Here is an 18683-nt window from a genome sequence, read left to right as displayed (position 1 = left end):
AGACATACTTCACCATGAGGCTCAGTACGGCTTCAGTGCTAACTAATGCGCTCCAGTCGCTAAGAATATCGCCGGTCCGGCCCATGCTGGCGACGGCTGGAGCGGCTAAGGCAGCTATGGCGCCCTTGCTACCCAGTCGCAACGTGCAAGCCATCTCCACCACGGCAGCCCTCATGGGGAGTTGGCTAGAGCCCAACATCGATCGCACCAAGAAAATGATGAAGGGGCGGCCGCGTGTAGCGACAGGCGGCTCGACCAAAGGCACGACGGTCATTTGGGGCGACTATGGTCTCAGGATGGTTGACAAGCACCGCCGTATTAGCGCCAAACAACTAAAGAACGCCGAGGATACCATCAAGAACAGATTGCGTGGTACAAAGTACCGACTTTACAAACGAGTGGCTTGCAATGTTGGTGTGTACGTTAGTGGTAACGAGGTAAGATCCCATTCTATATACCCATAATTGAAACGTTGTTTAACAATCTATGTAGATTCGTATGGGTAAGGGTAAAGGTGGTTTTGACCATTGGGCCTGCCGTATGGCAGTCAACCAGATTGTCTTCGAAATCAGGGGGCTTCTTCACGAAAAGGTCATTCGAGATGCCTTCCGTCTGGCAGGCAGCAAACTTCCTGGTATGTTTTTTCTTCCTGCCTTCCGCCCGCCCCTCTTTGTAATTATGTTGCGCACGTATATTAACATCATCCAAAGGCCAATGGGAGTTAGTCCACAAGGATGCCGCGCCTGTAGTCGGTATGACCAAGCTAGAAAACGGCCTAACTCTGGAGGACCTTAGGCGTCCGTGGAAGAAGCTTGAAGATAGCACTTCCACCAGCTCGTCTTCAACGTCGCCCACCAACAGCCCCACTACCTCAGCTGCGACATCTGCGTAAAGCAGTTCGCTTTGATGTAACTCGATCACCCATACTCGCCATGCCCAGCAAAGAGTCTGCATCTGGTCATTATTCTGTATTATAGTTCTTTTCTTTCTCGGCTTAGGCGATGTGTATCACCATGTTTTTTTTATATAACTGGGACGTTAGCTTTCGACTTCATGTTATGATGTATTATATAGTGTGATTCAAGTGGTCCATATTAAAGCTGCAATTTAGTAGATGTGGCGCTAATTATCCCTGTAGCCACTATACGCGTGAAGCCAAGAGCTAGACGCGTCTAAGGCATGCTTGTGTACAATTGAAAAAAGAAAAAGGGCTTCTGGTGTACACAATACAGCTTCAAGCCAAGTTGCCCACATCGTCTGGCGTTGCAACATCACTAAGAACTACCAGCCCTTATATTCAAGCTCACATACGCGATACCCTGCTGAATCATGGCGCTAATTGTTGATAAGCACCGTCCTCGGACACTTGATGGCCTCACATACCATCCCGAGCTGTCAAGTCGGCTTCGCTCACTGGCAAGTTATTCCAACTGTTTGCGAGGGGTCCAACTCGACCCAATGTACCAAACTCCAACTAACTATTTTTGTTGCTGGAAACTCAGGCTCAAAGCGGCGACTTCCCTCATATTCTAGTATATGGCCCTTCGGGTGCAGGCAAAAAGACACGCATCGTTGCGACGCTTAAAGAATTATACGGACCTGGTGTGGAGAAGATCAAGATTGACGCACGAGTATTCCAGACCAGCAGCAACCGTAAGCTTGAGTTCAACATAGTTGCATCGGTTTACCATCTGGAAATCACGCCGTCCGATGTCGGCAATTACGACCGTGTAGTGATCCAAGACCTGTTGAAAGAGGTAGCGCAGACGCAGCAGGTTGACCAAGGAGCCAAGCAGAAGTTCAAGGTTGTCGTGATCAACGAGGCCGATCAGCTGACGCGCGATGCGCAAGCGGCGCTCCGTCGCACAATGGAAAAATACTCGCCCAACCTACGGCTAATCCTGCTTGCCAACTCGACAGCCAACATCATTGCACCCATCCGCTCCCGAACACTGCTAGTTCGCGTAGCAGCACCGTCACATGAGGAGATTTGCTCCGTCCTGGCAGCTTCAGCACAACGCGAATCGTGGCCTGTGCTGCCGGGGCTGTATAAGCGCATAGCACAGGAGAGCGGACGGAACTTGCGGCGAGCGTTGTTGATGTACGAAGCTGTACATGCCCAAAGGTGCGTAGGTTTACTTGTAGCGAGATTCTTTGGTGGTTCTTTGCCTCTCTCATACTCTGTGCATTCGAATTCTCTCTGTAATATGCTAACCAGCGAGAACAGTGACAACATAACCGACACCACGCCCATTCCCCCTCTAGATTGGGAATCGCTTATCTCTCAAATCTCCAAGCAAATCATGGAGGAGCACACGCCGCAACGCATTCTGGCGGTGCGAGCACAACTGTACGATCTTCTCTCCCATTGCATTCCGGCCACAACAATTCTCAAGAGCTTGACATTCAAGCTAGTAGCGCAAATTGACGATGCGCTCAAAGCAGATGTCATCCGCTGGTCAGCGTTTTATGAGCACCGCATCAAGACAGGCACCAAGGTTATCTTCCACCTAGAGGCCTTTGTGGCCAAGTTTATGCGAATTCTAGAGACTTATCTAATGGACATGGGGCTGTAGAATGGGACAGTGCCGGGGAAGCAGGAGCGAAACTCAGACTAAGAGACTGAGACGAGACACCAAGATTCCTGTGTTTGATAGATGGTTGATTTACACTACACGGCGTTTAAGGGACATATTTAGTTGGTCTTGGGATAAGATTTTTTTTTCTCATTTGCACCTTGCTTCACACGAGAACCGAAATTAGTTGCTCTTTCTTTCCCACATGTGTTTAATTCACCAAATGATGTGCAAGTTGCGACTGCGGCTCTGGGCGGCTGAAAGAGCCTCATTGTTATAGTAACGCCGATCATTGCTAGGCGTGGTTCTCTGTAACAGCTTGGCCTAAGGAAAACAAAGACATGCGTTTCAGGCATCAACGTGGCAGACAAAGAGGAGGCTGGGCTTCCAACGAGCAATAGAATAGGGAGGAGAAGAAGCAAAACGACGGCTTCATCTACTGTAGAGGGACCATGGTTGGGGGTGGTCCGAGTTCATCTGCAGCCCAGGGCAAGTTCAGAGGAGAGTGAGGTGTTAACCGGGCGTCAACCGTAGGGGGCAGGAAGAAGAAAGTTTTCAGTTGCACCAGCGGTTCTGCATCTGACTTTGTTGTCTGTGTGTTAGGAGACGCATTGATGGGTTTCGGTTCTCTTGTTTTTGCCTATTTTTCCTTTTTTAATCCTTTGTTGGGGAATTCAAAGAGCAGCCAGCGCAAAGCTCAAGCCCAGCCAACTGCATTAACACCAGGGTCCACAAGTTCTTGTCAAATGTTGAGAGCTTCGGGTGGGAGTTTTCTATACACCCAAGCATTTGTTTGTATGAAAACCTGTATGTCGGTTTGAGCTTGTTCACTTGTGAACCATGTTGCATGAGTTTCTCACAGTCTGTCTCCTTTCAGTATACAGCGTCCTGCACCAAGATAACAAACAAATAAGGAGCACGTGAGTGAGTGAGACTTGGCTTGGCTTGGCTTGGCTTGACTCAGGTCAAACAAACCAAAATCAGATTCCCGAGATACTGACGATACATGGAGTTCTCTCGGCTTCTTTTTTTTTTTTGGGGGGGATGTTCTCCAACATATTGCGCTGTATCTGGCTCTCCGTATCCGGGTGGGCGACTTTTTGCACTTGTTGTGATGCAAATCACAGGGGAAAGCTTGAAATGGATTCTGTTGAACTTCAGGTGTGGCTGTGGATGTGGCTGATGCGGTTGTGACTGTGGCTGCGGACCTTACTCTTATTTCAACCAATAAACTAAGCTCTAATTCCCTCCAAAGCTTTGTTTGTCCTTTGGTATTATGCAGCTAGCTTGTTTTTGTTTACCCAAGTCCCGATCCGACCAATCCAGATGGAGTTGGACACTAACTATACAAGCTAAAAAAAAATAAATAAAATAAATAAATAAATAAAAGTCTTCCGTTCGTCCTTTTCGCGCCCTTCGTTTTTTTGTCTTTTTCATTTAGGTTGGGAAACGCCAGGCTCGGCTTATTATGGCTGGGTTAGGACATAGAGTCAATCCCACTATGAATCCACGCCCACGTTGGTTCCTTTCATCCTCTATTACAGACAAAATACTTATCTTTCGTCTGCTCAGACACCAACATTGGCAAACATTGACGGTGACATTTCCAGATAACCAGCAATGATAAACATTACAGCAATGACGCCCTCCTGCTGCCGGTCGCCCAATGCTACAATACTTGGACATTCACTCTTGCCTCCGTTTTCTCTTGGCTTGCGTAATATATCATCTAGCCTTTATTATACAGTAAATGTGCACATAACCTCCTCATCTTACTGAGCTGAGCTAGGTATCCTAGAAGAGGATCACTGCACGATGGCCACATGAAAGCAAAGTAAACAGAAAAGGATTGGCAATAAATTCGCGAATAAATGCAGGTTTTCGTTGGCCTTAGCAGAAAACTTCTTCCGTTCGTCCTTCAGTGAAGGCAGCCACCATTTTTTTTAGTCTGCTGGTTATTATAATGCAGCGAGTTCTCCAAAGAAGGAATTGGAGACAGGTCCAGAAAGGGAATGTGGGTCCTGTTAGAACGGAACATCTAGGGTTCGTTGGAGATGCCAGCAGGGTTACATGCTCACCACCATCACCCTCATAGAACACGTATGACACGTCAAGATACACTTTTCCCTTCTTATCTTTTCTAGACCTTTTCTTTTCTCCGACACGGTGAGATCACGAGGGTTTGCATTGTGAAGTCGGGGCTGGAGGCAGGGGGTAGTCGCACGTGTCTCGTCCACAGAAGTGGTCAACCGCCGTCGTCATGGTGTGTTGGAAGAAACTGTATTTACCAAGTTAGAGTCTTGGCTGTGACTGAGGGGGGGGAGATGAGGGGGACCAAGCCGGAAATATAGCGAGGACAAGGGCATGCGATGATGCAATCCAGTGAGACTACAGGAAAACAGAAGGAAAGACAAAGAACTGCATCAATTGCGGAAAGGTTGTAAAAGGCAACCCTTGATTGGCCCTAGAAAGAGGTTATCTGGAATTCTGGAGAAGACACCAGGGAACATCAGATAGCTCACATGGCTGCAAGTACTGTAGCATCGACTGCCGATGTACCATTGCTACAAAGGTACTTATCCATATATGACACAGCTGCGCAGGTTTGAATAGTACTTACATATCGATATAAGTATAGGGCTTGGCACAGAGGTTTCTGGATGCAAGTATGTACCAACGGGCTGGAACAATGGTTACCTTCTAAGTATGCCATTTACTTTGCCTTGCTTGTCCGTGTCCTAGCTTTTTCCTGCGCTCCTCAAGGCTTTGCGTGCTAAGCTCGCAGTCTCCCGGACAAGTCTCGGGATGGAGTGCTGATTAGGTCGCCTACTAGCGTTTTCCCACACTACTCCAAAGACCTCCAAGGCCGAAGCTGTCCGTCGGGAAGGGCACAGCAGATTTTTCGGGCTAGAGAAGGGGGAGGAAAGGTTGAAGGAAGGCCAGGGCTTGTTACAAGCTATCCGATAACTGACAACAGTCGGTACTAGTTCTTTCATACTCGCTGAGATCCTTCCCGCCGTATCTTGCTTGCCGGATTCGGGGAGGAAAGTATTTGGCTTAGGCCTGGGTCTGGGGAAGAGAGAGATGGGAGGGGGGACTAAGCTTGGCCATGTTTCTCTTTTTTGTGCTTGTTCCCGATCAAGAACCTCGGACTCGGGTGTCAGGAAAGGAAAAGAAGTGTATGGAAATGACAGCATGACGGAAGTAAAGCAAACAAGCCAAAAAGCAAAGTCTAGAGGGTTGAGCCCTTCCAAGGGCGAGATCGGACTGTGTGATGAAAGCCAAGCCGGCTCAGAGGTGGAGTCACATTACATTCATCATGGCCATTGCATTTACATTTCAAATTTCATGTTCATTGACCAAGTCACAAAGGCTTTCAGGTTCTCTTTGCAATAGGAAAAGAGGAGCAATGCGACTATAGATGAAAGACTCGCATGAGAGGGTGATGAACTGATTTCCGGTAAGCCCCATCGGGATGGGCTTCGGTGTAAAGGATCGCTGAGAAGTGGAAGATACGGAGTTGGCTGAAGATAGGCTAGTCAGTAAAGGCAACTATGCGATGTGAATTGCGAATGAAGGCGCTCAACCTCCAAAAGGTCAAGGCAGGCCAAGCCTAACTTGTCACTTCCATGACTTACACCAAGTCACGCCAAGCCCCGTCACGTTTTTATTGGGGTAAAGGAAGCCAAGCAGAAAGCTTCTTACATCTTTATTATAGAGGAATGAATGGAGGAAGAGCAGCTCTAAGGAGGGAGTGGAGAGAGGGCCGCATGAACTAAAGACTTAGACTTTTAGTCGAGATTCCACCAGGTTGGTGTCGGGTAACAGCAATGTGCTGCCTGTACCAGCCCTGTAAAGCCCTGTAAAGCCCTGTAAAGCCCTGTAAAGCCCTGTAAAGCCCTTACACAGGCCCTATAATGGCACCCTCTTTAGTGGCGCTACCTAGAAGCTATGCGGCGGCCTAGCATAGCCCTCCCACTATATTGCCTTCTGCCCCTCTTCCCCCTCCCCCCGCTGCCAACAATTCACACGCATTGCATGCTTAATTCTCACCAACAACTTCACACCACAACCGAGCTCGCCCTTACCCTGTCCTGTCCTGTCCTGTCCTGTCCTCTGCTCTGCTCTGCTCTGCTCTGCTCTGTTCTTGTTACTTGGCCTCGATTTATTCCGCCTATTTTATTGATTTATTCACCTTCCCTTTTTACCCTTTTCTGCTTGTCTTGCTCTCTCCCGTCCCTTTTGGATTTCTTACTTAAGTAGTCCCACCAGCCCAGTTTCTCCCATGCCTGAGATTGCTGACTTGCTAGAAGCTAAGCTACCTTTCTCTTCTACTTCTATTTTATTTATTCTTCTGATTCTTCTTTGTAGCCTCTGATTATTCGTCTTTCTTCCGTTCCTCGGGCTTATTATATAACAAAGACGCTATCCCCATCTGCAACTGTGCCTACGTTATTATCTTCTACATACAACTCTTCCTAATACCGTCCTGTTCTTCATTCTCTTTGCAATACATCTTATTTCCTCAGCTCGCGTCTTTTCTGTTGTGTACAAGACAGCTGCTTTCTCGTCATATCTCCCTCCCGTATCTACTACGCTATCCATCTTCCCTTCCTCATCACTTCCCACAATGGCCGCCGTGTCAGCCCCTGTGCCTGCTTCCGCTATTCCGGCGCCGGAATCATTAGCTGCCGCGTCTTCATCTGGAGGCACTTCGCCGGTTGTTATTGAAGCCCATAATGTCGAGACTCACCGTAAGTTAGAACCAAACAAAACAACCAGCTCTGTGGCTGTCTCATTCTAACTTTGCTTTATAGACCCTCCTGCCGGCATGCTTGCTAGTAAGTCAACAAAACAACCCTTTCAGTGCACACATCCCACCAACAAATCATCAAGCGAGGCCAGTGCCGCGCCATGGCCTGCAATGCAACGCAGGCCAACAGAATTTCTAGCCTGGTCCTTGGCCTTTGGACGCACAGATCAAGCTCTGCAATCTGTCACTAGCAGGCCACTCAAGGGCTAGACAAGAAGGGAGAAAGAGCACAAGAGAGACACACTGCACCTACACCCTAGTCACCGCAACAGCAAAATCAAGCCACTGCCAGCATCATTGCATTGCCATCTGGGCTGATGAGGCAACGGCCATGTCCATGATTGTAATTGTGACAGTGTGGCCATTTTCAACACAAGAACAACCAAAAAAAAAAAAAATCACAACCCCCTGTCTCGCTCCATCTCCTTTCCCTGCAACGGCAGAGCACCAACAAAGGCCAAGCAAAAACAAGAAAAAAAAAACAAATGCCAAAACTTTGTCCATAGAAAATCTCAAGCTAACAAATGCGCCCGCTACATTATAGAACATCCCGGAAAGCCCCACATCAATGGTAAGCTGAGGCCCATTTTTTCCCCTGGTCCTGATTTTGGCGTGCTCCGGTTTCTGGAGACTTTAACTCCCATGTCAAATTATGCCACTCCAAACAGCTGCCAACACTTGTCAAAATCACAAATGACTAACCTGCCCATTTTCTAGGTATGGAGGAGTACATGCGTATGCACAAAGAGTCCATTGAAAACCCTAAGAAGTTCTGGGGCGAAAAGGCGCGCGAGCTCCTGTCTTGGTCACGTGATTTCCAAACTGTCTACTCAGGTAGCTTGAAAGACGGTGACAGCGCCTGGTTCCTGGAGGGCCAAACCAATGCCTGCTACAACGCCGTTGATCGCCATGCCTTTGCAAACCCCGACAAGGTTGCCATCATCTATGAGGCCGATGAGCCCACTGATGGCCGCAATGTGACCTATGGTGAACTGCTCCGTGAGGTGTGCCGCGTGGCCGGTGTGTTGAAGCAAATGGGTGTGCGCAAGGGCGACAACGTCGCCATCTACTTGCCCATGATCCCCGAGGCTGTCGTTGCTCTGATGGCCTGTGCACGCATTGGCGCAATCCACTCCGTCGTGTTTGCCGGCTTCTCGGCCGACTCGCTACGCGACCGCATCAATGACGCCAACTGCAAGGTTGTCATCACCACTGACGAGGGCCGTCGTGGTGGCAAGGTTGTCGCCAACAAGAAAATTGTCGATGAGGCTCTTGTCCACTGCCCTGGTGTTACCAACGTGCTGGTCTACAAGCGAACTGGCTCTGATATCCCCTGGACTGCCGGCCGCGATCTGTGGTGGCATGAGGAGGCCGAGAAGTGGCCTGCCTACTGTGCTCCCGAACCCATGAACTCAGAGGACCCGTTGTTCTTGCTCTACACATCCGGCTCTACCGGCAAGCCCAAGGGCGTCATGCACTCTACTGGCGGCTACCTAGTTGGTGCTGCCGCTACTGGCAAGTATGTCTTTGACATTCACCCCGGCGACCGCTATTTCTGTGGTGGCGACGTGGGCTGGATTACTGGCCATACTTACGTGGTCTATGCTCCTCTCCTGCTAGGTGTAACCACTGTTGTTTTCGAGGGTACTCCTGCCTACCCCAGCTTCTCCCGCTATTGGGAGATTGTTGAGAAGCATGAGATTACCCAATTCTACGTCGCCCCTACTGCCCTGCGACTTCTCAAGCGCGCCGGCGACGAATTCGTTAACAAGCCCATGAAGAGCCTTCGTGTTCTTGGCTCTGTCGGTGAGCCTATTGCTTCCGAGGTGTGGAAGTGGTACCACGATGTCGTCGGCCATGGGGAAGCACAGGTTGTCGATACCTACTGGCAAACTGAGACCGGCTCCAACGTCATTACCCCGTTGGCTGGCGTCACACCTACCAAGCCCGGCAGTGCATCTCTCCCCTTCTTCGGCATCGATGCTGTTTTGATCGACCCCGTGACTGGTGTTGAGATCAAAGGCAATGATGTTGAGGGTGTGCTTTGCTTCAAGCAGGCGTGGCCCAGCATGGCACGCACTGTCTGGGGCGCTCATAAGCGCTACATGGACACATACTTGAACGTCTACCCAGGCTACTACTTCACCGGTGATGGTGCGGGCCGTGATCACGACGGTTTCTACTGGATCCGCGGTCGTGTCGACGATGTAGTCAACGTGTCAGGTCACCGCCTGTCCACGGCCGAGATTGAAGCGTCGCTGCTTGAGCATCACACTGTGGCCGAAGCCGCAGTCGTTGGTGTTGCAGACGAGCTGACTGGACAGGCTGTCACGGCCTTTGTCGCTCTTAAGGAAAAGGACAATCACGAAACATACGAGGCACTGCGTAAGGAGCTAGTCCAGCAAGTGCGCAGAAGTATCGGGCCTTTTGCCTCCCCCAAAGCAGTCTTTGTGGTGCCAGACTTGCCCAAAACCCGCTCGGGTAAGATCATGCGCCGTATCCTACGCAAGGTTCTAGCTGGTGAGGAAGACCAGCTCGGTGATATGAGCACAGTAAGTCTCCAATCTATCCTTTTTTTTAAGGCACTATACTAACTCTGTCTATAGCTCTCTGACCCTACTGTCGTAAGCAAGATTATTGGTATTGTTGCCGCTTCTCGGAAGAGGGCTTAGGGGAGAAATGGAGGTTGGATGAAGTCCCGCGTCACAGCGCGGGCTTGTTGGTGTCTGTGAATGTCTAGGTGTCTCTGTGTGTCTATGTCTACAAGCGTGTTCATGTATATTTGGGTTTCTACATCTTGGTTTTTTTGGTATTTATATTTCTTGTTGCTTTTTTATTATACATGTTATTAATGATAACGTTTTGTCTCTTTTGCCATTAGCTCATTATACCCCGCCAACTTGATCCCCTTATTATGCCATGTGTCACGTGCGGTGTTAACCCACGCTGCTATTGGGCTATATAGGATGCCGCACACTATAAGCCAAGGTAAGCTAAGGAGCTGATCATACATGTCCGCAGGGCGAATGCCTTCGTAGCCACAGCCACTTCCTTTCCAACCCTTCTATACGGGTAAAAAGGAAAAAGAAAAGTTGCCGCCCGGCCATCTCGCCGGCCCCATTCCATTACTAAACTAGTTGTTATCACGGGGCCATAAATTATGATTTAGGCGGAGAGCCTTGGAGAACCTTGGTAGGATTTGCAATCGCTAGGCACGTCTACTGACGTCTGCGGCTGTCTCCCCTCCTAAACCTACCCGGGAGGGCTGGAAAGGGAAGACACAAAAACTTGCGTAGCAGCCAAGCAAAATGAAAAGAAATGTAAAATGTACAAACAAACAACCCCATCGTCAGGCTTAATGAGAACTGTGATTAGACTGTCACATCTACATTCATGGGTATTAGGTCGGCGTATGACGTACTCTCCTAAGCAGCCAAGACAAAGCCAAGAAAAGCCAGACTTGTCAGCTTCTCATGCCATAATCTGGACAGGAAGGCTGTTGCAGGCTCAGGTTGCAGCGGTCGTATAAACTTGCTTGACAGGGGCCTGGAATTTACAGTTGAATAGCAACTTAATAATAGCCAGTATCATAGCCATAACCCTATACTGTGTATTATAACCCTTATGTGGTAACCTCTTATGAGCCTTCCAAGGGATTGAAAAAGCCCAGATCAGGGCAGCGCTAAAGGAACAGGATGATGAGAGGTCTTACCAACCTCCGACCATCAAGAAAGGGATGCTTCGACCAGAAAAAAAATGACAACTAAGGAACGTGTAGGAATTTGAGCAAGTTAGGATGGAACCAAGTAGAGAGAGGCCATACGAAGACCCAAGTCCCTTTTTTTTAGTGGACGGGACGGCAAAGCAAAGGCAGGTTAGCGGTCTTTGCTGTCTCTGCCTTCACGGTGACTCTTGTTGGTTCGGACTTTATATGAAGACAAGGGTTGGCGATGATTGCGAAACAGCGTCGAAACAAGATGAATACTGGACAAAGAAACTGTCCAAGACTTGAATGAACAAAAAGGGAAGAGCAGAACAGAAATAGCCCGGAATCTAATCGCAGTTGCGCCTGCCTTGTGGCCTTCTACTGCCCTGAGTTCCTTCTTAATCTTGGCTTTTTCCTTATTTTTCCATTGTCAAAAACACCATACGGTAGTTGCTTTCTCAAGACCTCCAAGACAAAGGGGAAAGAAGGCCTTTGCAAATTTTTTCGTACCTTTCTATGTCTTCCCCTCACTTCAATATAATCCTCTTTTTCTCCTGAACATCATCGTCGCCAGAATCAGCGCTCAGCTTCGTTGCTGGCAGACAAGCATTAAAGTGCCTGATATCGACCCGCCCTTCTCGCTCCTTTGGCTGCTCGTCCGTCTCAGCTTAAGCTCTACAGCCTACTTGCACTGCGGACATGCTTTTTTATGTTAGAGTTTAGGCCAGCAGCTCCGTTGCACCGCAAACCAAAATCCCAAATCTAAATTACTTTATTTTCAAATCTCGCTTTCGGATCTGTTAAGACCTTTTTGTTCGCGCTGGACGCTGTGGCCAGTTTTCTTTTTTCTTATTCTATATTTCTCTTCTGTTTCTATTTACCTTCTATACTTTCTACTGATATTTCTTCTTCCTTGTCTTATTACCACCAAACAAACTACAGCGACGACATCTTCCTGCCCTCGTCTTCCACCACTACCGTCCTATCGCTCGACCCCCCCGAAATGCTCTTTCTTTCTGCATCGCCACATTAAGTGCAATCCTCGTCACACCCCGTCGTATCCCTCCCTCCCTGGCTTGACCTAACTACGCTTTGATTTGTGATCATTCTGCTTTCGGCCCTGCGGGAACCCAATATTCGAAAGTCCATCTCCACCTTTATCTTCTCGTCTCGTCTCGCCGTGCAGCGCGCAGTGCAGCAAGCTGCAGCTCTGCTTTCAAACTTTTGCTACCCAGACTTTAAACAATTGCGCGTCTTTGCTTGGCTTTTCTTCTTTCGGGCCTGTGTTGTCCTTGTGCGGCTCCCTTTCTGTCTCTCTTTTCTCCTTAAGCTGGGCTAGGTAGACAAGACTAAGCCGCCGCCGCCAACGCCGCCTGTCTTATTGGCTGCCCAGCACTTTATTGGCATTGCCCTGCTACTATACACACATTTACACGCATGCATGCACAACTCGCACACTGTACACTTCTCTTCCTTATCCCGCCAGGTGTCTTGGCGATAATTGCACTTTGCACTTTTTCAGAGCTTACACCCTCGCTGATCCCCTTCCCCCTTTGTCTTGTGGCTTTATAAAGCGCTCTTCCTGCTAGTCACTTTTTTCCTCTCTTTTTTTGGAATTACCATCAAGTCGTTCTATCGTCTGCTCTTGATCAGTCGCTACGATACGTTTGCTCGCTTCAAGGAGCCTCGTCTACCCTTTTTTTTAATATTTTTTTTATAGTTCGCGCTCTACAGTACCCTAGCGCAGCATATTTAACTTGATCGTCTTGTTTCCAACCGCATAATCTTATATTCCTCGTATATCCATCCGCAAACTTGGCACGACGCCTTCCAAGTTTGTGTGTTTCAATATTCTGAGGATTCTACTGCTCTTCGTCTCTGTCTCCTTACCTACCTTTACACACGAGACTTCTTTTTGAGGGAGGGTATCATTCATTATTATCATCGACTCTTTACGCACAAGTTATGGTTTCATGCAATTTATTTAAAATCGCTGTTGCTGGCTTAGCACTGCTACATTCAACATTTGGTTAGTTTATTACTCCTTTTTTGCGCACACTTGGTTATTATTTCTTTTTCCCCTGCTATTTTGTCCTTGATTTCTGACACGTGCTTGCCTATACAATAGCGCATTCTATCGACAGAAATCCAATTCGTCATGTGTACGTTCTAGAGGACCCGTTAATCGGGACGCCATCACGTCATATCCACGCTTATTCCCACTTCGATTTAAATTTCGTTGTAAATAAACAAAGGGTGCGGCTTGCCCTAGAGCCTAATCACGATATTCTGCACGAAACGCTACACATTACGCACCTTGATCAGGATGGTCAAATATCGCATACAGAGCCTATAGAACGGACGGATTTCAAAGTCTTTAAGGGGCATGCTTTTATCCAGCACAAAGGTTCGTCTATGTGGACACAGGCTGGTTGGGCCCGCATCACTTTTCACCGCGATGGGAAAGATCCCATATTCGAGGGCGCGTTTCGTGTAGACGGTGACCACCATCACATTCATAGTCTCAAAGATTACCGGAGAACGAAGCTTCACTTGGATCCTGATGTTGAAATCGGCAGCCAAGACCCGAAAGACGTCATGGTCTTGTGGAAAGACTCAAGTATTATTGCTGATGCACCAGGTCATGAACTGAGACGCGATTTGTCTGTAAATGGGTGTGGTGCCGATGCCTTGCGCCCTAATTCTGAGTTTGATCCTCTCAACATTGACAACTATCATGAAGAAACTAGTCTACATAGTCTCTCTGCCCGTTTCATTTTCGGGCGCCAGATGGATAACGGCCAAACAGGAAACAATGGTGCTGGCGTCAATTTGGTCAACTCAATTGGCTCAACGACTGGCTGCTTCTCAAGCAGGCGGGTTGCTCTTATTGGTATTGCCACTGACTGTATGTACCACCAGCAGTTTGAGAACGAATCTGACATGCGCACCAACGTCATCCGACAAATAAACTCCGCTTCTGCCATATACGAGAGTAGGTTCAACATTTCTCTTGGTATCCAAAATCTCACCGTCACCGAAAGTAGCTGCCCGACTACAACAAACCCTTCCGTGCCGTGGAACGTTCCTTGCAGCTCGTCGGTTGACATTTCCACTCGTCTGAACCAGTTTTCTGCATGGCGCGGCCAGTTTATCGACACAAATGCATTCTGGTCTTTGCTCACCACTTGCAACACTGGTACAGCCGTTGGTTTGGCTTGGCTGGGCCAGGTTTGTCTCTCAGGATCAACCTCAAATGGCGGGAGCAACGAAACTGTGGCCTCAACCAATGTCATTGTCCGGACTAGCACCGAGTGGCAGGTTATGGCGCACGAGATTGGCCACACGTTTGGCGCTGTTCATGACTGCACAGCTGATGCGTGTGCCCAGAACCTTGACGAAACATCTAGATGCTGTCCTCTTAGCTCTAGCACTTGTGATGCGGGTGGAGCGTATATTATGAGCCCCTCAACTGGTAGCGGCATCACTGAGTTTTCTCCCTGCAGTATCGGAAACATCTGCTCTGCCATTGGCCGCTCCGCTGTCAAGACTGACTGTCTGACCAACAACCGAAATGTACCGACAATTACCGGTGCTCAATGCGGTAATGGTATTGTTGAGACTGGCGAAGACTGTGACTGTGGTGGAGAAACAGGCTGCGGAGGAAATAGTTGTTGCGATCCCAACACATGTCGGTTCACTACTAATTCTGAGTGCGACCCTTCAAACGAGGACTGCTGCACAGATGACTGCCGACTTGCTTCGTCAGGAACCGTATGCCGTCCTAGTACGGGTCCCTGTGACCCGGAAGAGGTTTGCAATGGTACGATTGCCACTTGCCCCCCAAACGTGTTTTCTGATGATGGCACCTCTTGCGGAACGAACCTCCGATGTGCCAGCGGCCAGTGCACTTCTCGCGACCAGCAGTGCAAGGCCATGATGGGATCTAGTACCAATACCAATAGCAACGATACGCGTTCCTGCGGCCAGTCAAATAGTTGCCAAATGCAGTGCACATCGCCACGTCTGCGCAGCGGAGTCTGCGTACAATTCGCCCAGACATACCTGGACGGCACACCCTGTGGCTCGGGCGGTCTATGTCGTAACGGCGCCTGCAATGGCCAGTCGATGACTAGGGAATTGCGTAACTTCTTCCAGCGCAACAAGCACATACTCATCCCGGTGATTGCTAGTGTTGGTGGCTTGATCGTGCTCATGTTTATTTGGTCGTTGTGTACATCAATCCGCCGGCGTCGTCGCATTGCCGCTAGCCGCCGCATGGCAAACAACCATGGCCATTCCATGCCGATGAGCCAAATGGCGATCCACCCGCATCCGGCACCCATGGCATATAGTTCGAGTGGCGCCGTCGTACCACAGTATATGCCTGCGGTGCGATATGGGTAAAGGGCGAGCAGGCCTCTAAAAAATACCCTTTATTTGCTTTTTTTTTTGTTCTCTTATGACCCTGATGAACGCATAACACAAAGTTTCATTGTACGTTTTATTTTATTTTATCTTTTTTTGCTTTCGCATTCTTGCTGCTCATCACGGGTAGAGTCAGCCGGTCGTTCCCACCATCAAATCTCTTCACATTTGCTTTGCCATTGCTATATTTGCGTTTATTGGGCTGCTTGGCGTTGGATGATACAATATTTTGGTGCTCGTGCATATACTACAGATCTAGTACAATTCAAGACCACAGAACATTTTATTTTTCGTACCACAATAAGTGAACGCTGAAAAGCTGTACAAGAACACTATATACATATATGTTGGTTGGGTGAATTAATGACCAATACAAGACGCAAAGAATGTACAACAACTAGAAACAAGGCTAGGATCAGGTGAGAGGGGTGTGGTAGAACGCAACAAGAAACAAAGCGCGTGTGAACAAGGTGTGAAGAAGAGACCTTTGCCTTTGTCCTATCTGGGATGAAACCAACGAAAGTGGGCATGAAGAGGACGACGCGTTGGGTGTATGTTGTTTACAGGTTGGCATCAACGGAAAAGCCTGCAGCCAGACGCATGTAGTGCAGACGTGTGCCTGCAAGGCTCTAGAGAGACAAGAAAGGAGGCAGATACTTGTGTTAGCATAATGTTGTTTGTTGGGATTTGCAGCAGCAAAGATACAAAGGGGGCAACTTACCTCCTGGCGACTTTCAGAGTACATGAAGAGAAGCTCGGGGTCCTGTAGAATCTTGGCGGCACGTTCGCGATGATACGCCATCTTTTGCCATCTAAAAAGCCGGGTCATACGGCGAACACAGGAGTTGTCTTGTTAGCTAGCAAAGAACAAAGCAAGAAAAAAGGAAAGGAAAGGGGGGGGGGGGGAGGAAAAACTCACTCTCCTGTCTTGCGTCTTTCTGGCCTTCGACGATGCGGTTCGTCCTCTGATGCGATCTCGCCGTTCCGGGTCTGGTACGTGTGGTCGTCCTCATCAGCAACATGCGGACTGAGATAGGCTGAAAACGCTGAAACGGGCGCCCTCAAGGGCATTCTTGGTGAAGTGTCTACCGGCATTACGAATGCTGAAGATGATTGTGCTGCTGCTGATGAGCTGCCGACATCATCATCGATAGAACGGGGGCGTTTGCGATTATTACTGATGGGGGCAATGTGGCCTTGCTGGTGCTGTTGCTGTTGCTGTTGCTGGTGCTGGTACTGGTGTTGTTGCTGGTGCTGTTGCGGGTGCTGGTACTGGTGCTGGTACTGGTGCTGTTGCTGGTGCTGTTGCTGGTGCTGTTGCTGGTGCTGTTGCTGTTGCTGGTGCTGGTACTGGTGTTGTTGCTGGTGTTGTTGCTGGTGCTGTTGCTGGTGCTGGTACTGGTGCTGTTGCTGGTGCTGTTGCTGGTGCTGTTGCTGGTGCTGGTACTGGTGTTGTTGCGGGTGCTGGTACTGGTGCTGGTACTGGTGCTGTTGCTGGTGCTGTTGCTGGTGCTGTTGCTGTTGCTGGTGCTGTTGCTGTTGCTGTTGCTGATACTGATACTGGTGCTGATGTTGGTAGTGTTCATATTGGTGGTGTTGCTGAAACTGGCCATCTACCGAGTGAGACTGGTGCTGGTTAACCTCTATGAGCGGGATGCAAGTGTTAAATGTTGGCGAGTCTCTAGGGTCGATCATGTCAAACTCTTCATCTTCAAACTCTTCATCTTCAAACTGCTCTCCACCGAACGTAAAAGATAGAGGAGCGGGGTACAGATATTGCGTGTGGGTAAAAGGGTTAGGGGGCACCTCTTCGGGCTCGTCGTTGAAAACCGGACCGCTATATTGTGGTACTGGCGGCTGCGGGTATGGATGCAGGATGCGGTTCAGAGCCGAGCTGGATGTGGGTTGGGTTATGTTGTTGTTGTTGTTGTTGTTGTTGTTGTAGTTGGCACTGGCGTTGCCGCTGACATTGGCATTGGCACTACTAAAAGCGTAGTAGCCGTGGTTGTTCATGGTGGGTGGGGGGCCTTGTCTGGAACAAAAAGAGCTGGGCTAGCCTGAGAATAGAGTGCTGGATAAGGCTGGAGTTGAGTAGACTGATCGTCGTGGATGATACGGCACTATAGGACAAGCGGCAAGCGAGAAACCGGGTTAAGCTATGCGGGTTGTCGGCCTTCTTCCAAAGATAAGATGAGACTTCAAGACCAACGTTGGACAGTGTTGGAGAGTGGGGTGAAGATGAAGAGGCTTTTGTTGTGTTGAAACGAATGGCCTCGCCTCTTTTTTTTTTTTTCTTTTTTTTTCTTGTTGAGGCAGGGCTGGGTAAAGAAGATGGCGAAAGGGCGATGAACAAGGTTAGCTTAAAAGGATGGCTGGAAAAAGATGTCGTAAGAAAGAAAAGGGAAGAGAAGAGAAAAATGAATGTGAGAAGGGAGAGAGCAAGTGACAGAGAGCTAAGGGAGACAGACAAATATAAAGAAGGAAAAAGAAAAGAGAAGCTTGGGTGCAAATGATGTCAGAAAATGATCCTAAGGCAAGAGCCTAAACTGGAAAAAAGAAAGCTAAATAGAAGAGCTTCTTTAGCGCTCGAGCTGAAGACGAGCAAACAAGTGAGTGGGCCGGACGAGCAAACAGTCAGTGGGCCGAACGAGGAAGGGAGAGGGACGGGCAGAGAGATGGAGAGGAGGAGGAGGAGGGGCTTGGGAAAACAGCAATTTTGCCCTGAAAGACAAAGAGCAAAAATAATCAGAAGGAGGGAGAGAAGGCAGTTGCTTGAAAGAGATAGAAAGGAAGGTCAGAAGGAAAAGAGAAGGGGGAAAGGAAGACGGGACATAAGCAAGGAGGAAGGAAGAACAATGGAGAGTGGAAGAAGGAAGGATAAGGGAAGGAAGAGGAGGAAATGCAACACTTGCTATGCGAGCGGGAAAGACGAGGAAGGTAGTAGCAGTAGTATCTTGCTTTGTTTTGTCCTGCGTAGTTGCAGTTGCAAAAAAGAATAGACGAACCTTGCCCTGCTCCTTCCTTGTTTTCTCGCTCCTTCGTTGCCTTCGTAGGGTACCGTCCGTACTTTCACCACATATCGAGTCTCGTACTTCTTTATTATTTTCTTTTTTTCCCTCTTTGCAATCCACACAGCGTCTGCCACAAACTTAAGCTTTGC

General features: G+C 48.8%; 5 protein-coding genes across 5 annotated transcripts; 4 read left to right on the top strand and 1 right to left on the bottom strand.

Moving 5' to 3' along the window:
• Positions 1–14: 14 nt before the first annotated feature.
• Positions 15–892, top strand: HOO65_010665 (mitochondrial 54S ribosomal protein uL16m; the record flags this gene model as incomplete). The annotated part of the gene is made up of 3 exons (XM_071006089.1): positions 15–437; positions 493–634; positions 711–892. The coding sequence occupies 3 exons, from the start codon at positions 15–17 to the stop codon at positions 890–892; spliced, it is 747 nt and encodes a 248-aa protein (XP_070862487.1).
• A 437-nt stretch (positions 893–1329) lies between these two features.
• Positions 1330–2576, top strand: HOO65_010664 (Replication factor C subunit 5; the record flags this gene model as incomplete). The annotated part of the gene is made up of 3 exons (XM_071005909.1): positions 1330–1420; positions 1534–2125; positions 2219–2576. The coding sequence occupies 3 exons, from the start codon at positions 1330–1332 to the stop codon at positions 2574–2576; spliced, it is 1041 nt and encodes a 346-aa protein (XP_070862486.1).
• Positions 2577–7206: 4630 nt separating this feature from the next.
• HOO65_010663 (Acetyl-coenzyme A synthetase) lies at positions 7207–10061 on the top strand (the record flags this gene model as incomplete). Its single annotated transcript, XM_071005410.1, has 5 exons — positions 7207–7330; positions 7394–7417; positions 7934–7960; positions 8107–9941; positions 9996–10061. 5 exons carry the CDS (start codon positions 7207–7209, stop codon positions 10059–10061), a joined length of 2076 nt encoding a protein of 691 aa, XP_070862485.1.
• Positions 10062–13693: 3632 nt separating this feature from the next.
• HOO65_010662 (Disintegrin and metalloproteinase domain-containing protein B) lies at positions 13694–15502 on the top strand (the record flags this gene model as incomplete). The annotated part of the gene is made up of 1 exon (XM_070999773.1): positions 13694–15502. The coding sequence occupies one exon, from the start codon at positions 13694–13696 to the stop codon at positions 15500–15502; it is 1809 nt and encodes a 602-aa protein (XP_070862484.1).
• A 581-nt stretch (positions 15503–16083) lies between these two features.
• On the bottom strand, positions 16084–17536 carry HOO65_010661 (Transcription initiation factor TFIID subunit TAF12; the record flags this gene model as incomplete). The annotated part of the gene is made up of 3 exons (XM_071005812.1): positions 16084–16152; positions 16245–16335; positions 16443–17536. 3 exons carry the CDS (start codon positions 17534–17536, stop codon positions 16084–16086), a joined length of 1254 nt encoding a protein of 417 aa, XP_070862483.1.
• Between the last annotated feature and the right edge of the window lie 1147 nt (positions 17537–18683).

This window comes from Ceratocystis lukuohia (genome assembly GCF_044167205.1).
Source record: "Ceratocystis lukuohia strain C4212 chromosome Unknown Supercontig1_pilon, whole genome shotgun sequence".
NCBI lineage: Eukaryota > Fungi > Ascomycota > Sordariomycetes > Microascales > Ceratocystidaceae > Ceratocystis > Ceratocystis lukuohia.
The sequence above is the reverse complement of the archived record's forward strand: the minus strand, read 5'-3'. Positions and strand labels throughout refer to the sequence as shown.